This window comes from Haemaphysalis longicornis, unplaced genomic scaffold (genome assembly GCF_048455015.1).
Source record: "Haemaphysalis longicornis isolate Haplotype H1 unplaced genomic scaffold, Haemaphysalis longicornis Haplotype H1 scaffold_8, whole genome shotgun sequence".
Taxonomy (NCBI): Eukaryota; Metazoa; Arthropoda; class Arachnida; order Ixodida; family Ixodidae; genus Haemaphysalis; species Haemaphysalis longicornis.
In genome coordinates this window covers 189,686,178-189,695,047 of record NW_027526445.1, presented here as the reverse complement: position 1 = coordinate 189,695,047, position 8,870 = coordinate 189,686,178, and the positions used below count along the sequence as shown (strand labels likewise).

General features: G+C 50.4%; 1 protein-coding gene across 1 annotated transcript in view; it reads left to right on the top strand.

Annotated features, from left to right (window-relative positions):
* The first annotated feature begins 265 nt into the window (after window positions 1-265).
* LOC144149732 (fructose-1,6-bisphosphatase 1-like) overlaps window positions 266-8,870 on the top strand; it is a 28,475-nt gene continuing 19,870 nt past the window's right edge. Inside the window, exons 1-4 of the mRNA XM_077681384.1 lie at window positions 266-438; window positions 2,847-3,102; window positions 3,175-3,315; window positions 5,401-5,538. Coding sequence (XP_077537510.1) covers window positions 266-438; window positions 2,847-3,102; window positions 3,175-3,315; window positions 5,401-5,538 — 708 coding nt within the window. The remainder of the gene's footprint in view (window positions 439-2,846; window positions 3,103-3,174; window positions 3,316-5,400; window positions 5,539-8,870) is intronic.

Genomic DNA, 8,870 nt, shown 5'->3' with positions numbered 1-8,870 from the left:
GGTCGCTTCGGGATTCCTGGCGTCGGGCCTATCGCGATTCGTGCGGGGCTCTCCGGAAGAAAGGGCAGGAGGACAGAACGGCGGCACAGCTCCGCTGCGCCCTCACGGCCTTCGGCTGCCCTGCGGTCACGAGGAGGCGCCGTATCTGCCAGGACCTTCGTGAGGGACCTTCGCGCGGGCATCCCTGCGACGAGTCCCTCCTTCGCTTGCCAGCCGCTCTGCCGACTGCCTCTCCAGAGAACCGCTCGCACCTGGGGAGAGTGACATGGCTTCGGGCCAAGCGGTCGACACCAACGTGATGACCCTGACCCGCTTCGTGCTGGCCGAACAGAGGAAGGTGCCCGGCGCCACGGGCGACCTGACGCAGCTTCTCACCAGCATCCAGTGCGCCATCAAGGGCGTCGCGGCGGCGGTGCGGCGAGCGGGCATCGCCAACCTGTGAGTGGCAAACACTCCTCCGTCAATTTCATGGTGGCTGCGTCTAATCTTACGGCAGCCGTGAGAACTACCTTTGGGAAATTCTCATCGCAGTTTCCATAAAAGCTGGCTGGCCTAAAATTTGCTGAATAACATTACTTACAAACGTAACTTAACATAACATAACCTCACCGAACCCAGCGTAACCTAACCGAACGCTTCATAACCTGCCCAAATCCAGCCGAACTGCGACAAACGTAATGGTAGTGTCTATTATCCCGGCAACCGTGACAATTACCGTAATAAATTTCTCACGGCAGTCTCCTCTGATTGGCCAACTCCTCTGATTGGCTAAGCCCGCCACCCGGAGATTCCATGGGAGAAATATTCCCTAGAAACTCTTTGGTCCTGTGGCGTTGACGTATAGCCCTTGCTATTCAACGAGAAGGCTCAGGTTCGAGTCCGACATTACGGAAGCTTTTTTAACTTTCCGAATTTTTACGGTCACCGTGATTTTGCTAATGCTTCGCCCAGTTGAGCCGAGTTTTGCCGTCGCCAGCAATTTTGCCTTCATTTGAGCGTCGTTGCGCCATAGCCTTGGCAGACCATCACGTGATTCTCAGCGCCGAAGTCCACCTTCGCTGCCGGCTTGGCGCGTGCGCACTCCGTAGCCTGGCCACGTGACCCGCCTCGCGCCTGGCTGATAGGGGCACTGCGCTCGCCTAGTCAGTGCGAGCTTGGCCATGGATGAGAGCGAGGCCCGGCCGTCTTTAAGCTCTGCGCGGGAGCGGCAGGCTCAGAGCCGTCGTCGGCATGCGGCGTCTTCGCTCCCCGAGGATATCGCCAGGCGAGCTGCTTCGCTGGAAAGGGGCCCGGAATGCCAAGCGCGCGAAGCTAGTGTCGGAGTCTGAGTTAGAGCGGTCCGTTCGGTTTGCTTTGCATATCCAGGGTTAACCGACCTAAGCCGCAGCCATTTTTGCAGCGTAAGCTACACTGGCCGAGGTTGATCAGTTTCGCGTGGACCCTGAAGGGCCGTGCTGAGTAAGCGCGAGCAGCATTGTATTGTATTGAATTGGATTGGATTAAATTGGATTGTATTGGATTGAACTAGAAATTCAATCCAATTGGAGTACGGGTGTGTAGAGAATTTGGTCTGCCCATTTGCCGGTCGGCGCATTCCAGAGGAGTGACCTTCAGAGCTGCGGCAGACGGACTGGCGCCGGCGCGTGCCAAGCTGTGCGCCTCCGTTGCGCAGTAGCCAAGTCTGACACTGCGCCGGAGCCGCTTGGCAGCCGTTTCGCGTGGCTCCTGGAGAGCCGTGCTGCGCATGCGCGAGAAGCAGTGACTGGACCGTACTGGACTGGACTGGATTGGATTGGATTGGATTGCTGAATCTTAGCTCATGCTACGTATATCCTGGCATAGCCGAGCTAAGGCACTGCTATTTTTTTTTTCCGATTGGCTGCACATGTTATTGTTCCCCGCCACTGACAACCGCGCATCCGTCGGGCCTTTGGAGTGGCCCAGTAGTTAGGCTGCCGGTTTCGGTTTTGTGGCGTAAAGGCCCCGGGTTCGATTCTCGAGACCTCCGTAACCACATTTTTTTTTAGGCGCGCCCTCCCAACACCTGCTCGTGGGCTCCTCGCCTCCTCGCCGCGTTTCCTCACACTTCTTGTGCTAGCATTTTCCCCCTCTCCATTTCGCCGAAGGTGATAATTTTCTGTTAACGCTCCGCACGGGCAGAGCTCAAGCGTAACAGCTCCGTTGTTAAAAACTTACGTGGGCTACAAGCCATATCGGTTTTAAAGGGAGGCCTGTCGCATAATTTGACGCTGGAACCCTGGGTGTGTCGCTAAAACGGCTGTATGCTTTAGAGCAAGCATGAGGTCACCTACAATCAAGGTGACCGAACGTCTGTATCAAACATTTCCTCAGTGCGATAAAATTCATGCATTGGCGTTTCTCAAGGTTAAGACAATCTTCATTAGTTTTGCGATATCAATTCAGGTGTTTCATTCCATTTCGAAAGCTTCAGAAAGCGCAACACTGAAAAAACGCGACGCAAACGAAAGTAACACAGGACGAGCGCTAACGTTTCGACATGCAATTTCACATACTAGCCCAACTCGCCATTCTGCTGCAGCAGATTATATTCCATTCACACAATGGCCATCTCTACGAATCGAAAAACAAACGCGGCCCTAATAAAATATGATAAATGTGCGTTTCTACGCGGTTCCTCAACGCGGTACCAAAGCAAGTGCACGAAAATGAGCCACCCTGCACCACCCTAGTGAGATCGCATTGCTGCACCCATGCAAGAGTCTTATCAGTGTCCTCATAGCACAGCAATTAATTTCCAAGTCATCTCAAGGCTGTGGGGAAACGCGACGGCAAGAGTTGGCGAATACAGAGTCTGGTGGGCGCAGGTACGGCATGGTGGGCCACACGAACGTTCAGGGCGAGGAGCAGAAGACCCTGGACGTAATAGCCAACGACCTCTTCATCAACCTGCTCAAGGCTTCGTACACCACCTGCCTTTTGATCTCCGAGGAGAACGACACTGTCGTCGAGGTAGAGGCTGACCGCCAGGGCAAGTACATTGTCTGCTTCGATCCGCTGGACGGCTCCTCCAACATCGACTGCCTCGGGGCCATCGGCTCCATCTTCGCCATATTCCGCAAGGTAGTCATTCTCTCCCTCGCGGGTCCCGCACACTTTGAGGTGCCTCGCGAGCATGCTGTTCTTTTTTTGTAGACAGGCACAGATAAACCAAGCCCGAAAGATGCACTGCAGACCGGACGGAACGTTGTCTGCGCGGGATACGCTCTGTATGGGAGCGCGACCATGGTTGTCCTGGGCTTGGGAAAGGGAGTGAACGGATTCATGCTTGACCCTGTAAGTAAGCCTTTGTTCACTCCTCATACTCCGTTCATTTAGTCCTCAAAGCTTCCTTTAGGTGAAGTGAGCTCAAACTCAAACAAAAGTTGTCATATCAAAGCTTACGGCCGGCTACGAGAAAACTGCAAGTAAAGAGAAGATTTGTCTGAATTGCACGTACCATGCAGGTAGTAAATTTTATCTGTCGCCAATCGCCAGTGGCTAAGGCTGCAGCCTCTGAGCACATTGCCGTGGGCAGTGCTTTAGGCGGCCTCGGTTGTTTTGGGGATTGAAGTGAGAGCCAAACTCCTTTATGAGATGTCGGAGATCCTCAATATCCCCATTTGGTCACAAGTTAACCCCGGAACCGTACAGCACTACAATTTGTCATAGGTGTACCTTCGATCCGTAAACGCTGGGTTTCGTTTTTGAAGTTTTATTTACCTAGTGTTCCAGGCATCAGTGAACTGCTTATAAACATTTTAACGCATCCGTTATGGTACATCTTATGAAATAGCCTCTCTTCTTGAAACAATGCGAATCTTGCGAAAACAACAGTCTTCGGTTTAATAGAAATGCGCACAACACTCTTAAGGGTATTGCGTAGCCTGAATTGTCAAAATGATGGAAGCTCTGTCAGTTCTGTATGCCACACTAACCCCTATTGTCCCACCGCGCCACATCGCAGTCTACTTAGAATCGAGCTAAGCAATCGACCCTAGCGTAAGCAAAGCGCAAAGCGCGGTCACGATCACTTGCACGGACAGAAATTCGGACACCAGCTGCAATGAATCGTCTTTTTGTGCAAAGTACTGCACGCTTTATACTGCAATACACATTTGCTACCACACCTCCTGTCTGGCCGCGTGGCCTAGTAGTAGCGTATTCGCTTTTGTGAGTACTGTTGAGGTAGTAGGTGGTTCGATCCTTGCTGATGCTGTTTTTTTTTTTTTTTTTTTCTCTTCTCCTGCGACTCCCTCCCAGCATTTGGTCCTCGGGGAGTATCGGAACGGACCAACCGGGTGGCATCCGCTTACATTGTCCCCAAAGGGAGTAATGATAGTGACAAAGTCGCTTAGTCCCCCAGAAGACTAACTTGTGGTCCTTTTACACGAAAGCGTTTCTTCCCGGATTCCCAACCATTTGAGTGACGTCATACCTGTCACGGAATTGACGCCAGTACAGCGAAGCAAGAGCCTGTAAAGGGTGCACCCCTGCACAAAGTATCTTCTTGCGGGGAAGCCACCTTTAGAAATATAGAGTACGAAAAGGTTGTGTTAAGGTTTTATATTTTAGCACGAAAGTGTTTTTTGCCGGTTACACCAAGATTTCACTAACGTCATATCCCTCGCGGAAATGACGCCAGTACATCTTTGCCGAAGCAACCTGCCAGCAGGACGTCGCTCGCTAAGCATACCCACAAGACTGCCGCCCGCCCGCAAATCATGCTCAGCTGTAGATTTCGCTGCACATTTCACCTTCGTGTTTCACCGACTCTTCTGACAGAGGAATCGACCACAATTTTTTGGGTTACGTGTTCGTTCGTAACTTCCATTGCTTACCCAATTATTATTTCTTCTATAAAAAGAACGTGCACTAAATTTACGCGCAAATAGGTTTTTCTGCAAGCTTATAATCAGCTGCTTCATTTGAATTGGATTTCGTCGGCTTCAGCCAATCGCAAGGAGTCGCCCATAATACGTCGTCAATTCAGTGCGGAAAAGTACCTAGGGTGTCGCATGCCCATTCTCTGTTTTCCTCATTATACAGATTATTTGAGTGAAGTTTGAGTTAAAAGTGGTGTCAGTGTTATTTTAACGAGCAAATCTTTCAAGTGGGTAAAATTTACGTCCCCCTTTGAGGCGGATCGAGAAGCAAAGCGTCTCAAGCGGCAAGGCTGCGCCCACGCGAGGCGGAAGCAACACGCCTCAGACATTCATTTGGGAATTCAAGCTTTAGCATGAACAAACCATAACCTTTCCTGGGGCTATTCTTCCCCCAGTGCTGGAGAACCTGCTTTACGTGTGCATTCTGCGCATGGGCTCTGTGTTGCCCCCGCTGCACCTTGTGTGTAGAGTCGCGTTTCGCGCGTGCCGCCTGCAGGCCTTGGGCGAATTCATCCTGACGGAGCGTGACATGAAGATCAAGCCTCGTGGCAGCATCTACAGCATCAACGAAGGATACGCCGCTGCATGGGACCCCGCGGTCACCGAGTACGTCCACTCGAAGAAGTTCCCCCCGGTGAGCGCTGCTCTCTCGTCGTATGCGGGCGCGGTAGTCGCTGCCGGACTTCTGGCCAGCCTGTACGACATTCAGTGCTCCCTGCACCAACCCTGCGACAGAGCGATCTCTGTTCCACAATAATAGCGTAAGTGGAGATGATTGGTCGAACGAAATCTTGAAAAACTAGAAAAATAAGAAAAATATAAAATAATTACGGAAAATGGAGAACCGTGTAACACCCTGCATTTCCGCAATAATGCATATTTCCCAAACGTTCTCAATGTAATCGTTATAATAACCTAAATGGAGATAATTGGTCGGACGAAATTTTGAAACACTAAAAAAATAACAAAAATATGAAATAATTACGGGAAACGGCGAACCGTGTAACGCCCTGCATTTCCACAATAATGCAGATTTCCCAAACGTTCCAAATGTAATCGTTATAATAACGTAAATGGAGATAATTCGTTAGACAGGATTTATAAAAACAAAAAAAATTGTCTGTAAAACACTCCCACTTAAGACAAGCGGCATAAGAATGCTACGCGTTGAAGGACTCTGGCATTAGTAAATAATTCTCTGAACTTCTGATGATTTTCTTTTTCAATTGCGCGGGCACTATAGGGTGTTGACACGGTATTTGCTCATAACGTGCGCATCGCATGCAGAATCGTGCATCTTGGTGTACCAGCCGCAGGTGGTTGTGCCGCAGATTGCCACTCACGCGTGTGTTGAACCAATGTATTGCATGGTTTAGCCTCACCTGCGCTAAAGCCGGAAAAGGCAGCCGAATTTCTCTGATCAGCGCCGCGTTTCATGGGCCTTGAACTTTGAATCATTATATCGTTCTTGCGAAGTCGCGCTATGTGCTCGCGTCTCGCTGAATTCCGTTCTGTCGAAGTGTGAAGCCTGGCAATCAAGAGAAAGAACGCCGCGCGGGCAAGATACAACGCTGCCAAGCAACGTCCAGGGGCGTCCGGTATGCTAGGAACAGCTGTATGCGACAGTGGAGAGCGCAGTCTGAAATGCGCAGGACGCACACAGGAGGGTATCGAATATATAACCAGGTGCCGGCCTAACATGTCTACAATGGGTATTTCGGAAGCTGAATGGGGGAAATCAGTTTTGCGAACGCCTGGAAAACACTCGAGCCCTCTAAGGTATTCAGATGACATCGCCTTGCTGCATTCGGTCCGGTATGAATTTAGAGAACATGCTTCATCAACTGTTCTTGGAAAGTTTCGTTGCAGAATTTAACACGAAGAAATAAAAAGTTGTGTCTAATAAACATGCGAAGATACGTGCCATCAGGATACGTAGCGAAATAATGGAAAAGTAAGTGATTTTATCTATATATTGGGCAAGTAATATTACTGCTAATACACACTATGCATAAGGAAAATAAAATAAACGCGTAATAAGTGTGGGGTAAATTGCATTCGGTAAATATTTTGAAATCCTAAGCCGGAGGCTGCCTGAAAGTATGGTACCGTATTTTCGCACGTACAACTCGCACCCCACTTTCATCCCGCCGGAAAAGAAAAAAAAATCAAAGCAATCTGACGGGCTAGTTGATCTGACATGGTGCAAATAAAATTGCGTAAAAGGGCGGGACGCTGTGTAGTGTGTCTTCTTCTGTAGTCCTGTCCTTTTAGCGCGATTTCATTTCCATCAATAAAAAATTCTCGCGTATTGCCCACACATTTGATACAGGAAAGGCTGCAAGAAAGCTACTGTATATTTAGCTACTGTATATTTAGAAAACGTATATTTAGCCAGGAGAATACACTGACTGCAAGACAAAAGTTACAATTCACTCAGTTTCGCTGCTCTCGCGAGAGCTATCACTTGAGCCATAGTCCTCACTGTTGTACACAAGGTCGTCTTCACGGCACAACGCGCAGTGCAGCTTCACTGCACAGCGCGCATTGCCGTGGAGCTGCACGAAAGAAAAACTTCGCGTATTATTCGCACCGTACTTTGCCGCTAAAATTTTCGCATATTTGGTGCGGGTTATACGCGCAAAAATACGGTATATGCTAGTGTTTCTCAAGTGGGGGCCCCCGAGGGCATTTCAGGGGTCCGCGAAGCCCTCTGCGAAGCTCTCTCTCTCTCTCCGCCCATTCTTTTCTCCTTTTGCCAAACCTTGCTGGCAATGCAAAAAGCTGGCTTCGCTCACGCTTATCCGCTGATCCGCAGCTTATCCACGCTTATCCACGCTTATCCACGCTTATCCGCAGCTTATCCGCTGAGCGCAAGTTTTAGATGCGACGCTCAGAGCATCTCTTGTCGGCGGCCCTGTCCTTCCTGCGTGCGTCCGTTGTTGCCCGCGTGCGTCCGTTGTTGCCCGCAGCCACTCTCCCCTCTCCTCTCCGATAGCGAACACTCTCTCGCAAAGGGCATTGGAGTGGATTCGATTGGATTGGCTTGGCTTGGCTTGGCTTGGATTGGATTGGATTGGATTTTGATTGGATTGGATTAAAGTGGATTGTGTTGGATTGTGTTGCGTCATAGCCGCGGCACTCTCTCTCCGCGGTCTCCTCTCCTTCGGGCGCGCTGCGCATATAACCGGTGTGCCGCTCTCCGGCGGCCTTTCGGTCGACGGTTGCTCTCCGCTTGCGCTTGAACCCCCCTCAGCGTCGCATCACACCAGGGTTCCCGCGAGGGGAGGTGGGCGTAATTTTTTTATGGTGGCTTTTAACACAGTACGACAGCTACGTGCAAAAGCCAGCCGCACAAACGGCAGTGTATAGGTGTTTGGGTAACTTTGATCTGCAAGAGCAAATTGTTTAGCTATATGACACCCTTCAGCATAACAGTCAGACACGAAATTCGGGCGGCGAAGAAGTATACGGCCGGATTTAGCTCAAAATTTTGTCAAAAATTTTGACGTTATGACGCGGAGTAACATAAATCATCGCGGGGTCCCTAGTCACTTTTCCAAGCACGAGAGTAGTCCCCGGCACACCTATTGGTTGTACACATAGGTTGCAAAACCAGTGGCATATGCAATCAATAGGTGACCGGTAAAAAGCGCAAAGGCTCATGGGTACGTCGTCTGCTCCAGCCACTTCCGATTCGAGACCTCGCCTGGCCTCCCGTACGCCTGCGTACGACGGCGGATTTCAGGCGCGTGTGTGCGTGTTGTTTATTTGTCACAGGGTGCTTACCTGTCAGATAAACCCCTGGTAGGGTCAATAGTTGTTATTCATTGAATGTGCGATGCATGAGCGTTTGTTTTTTCGGTAGAAACAGATAAACAACATGCGTACGCGCGCATGAAAGCCGCCGGCCTACGGGAGGCGAGGAGAGCTCTCGAACCGGAAGTGGCTGGGCTCTGCAGGAAC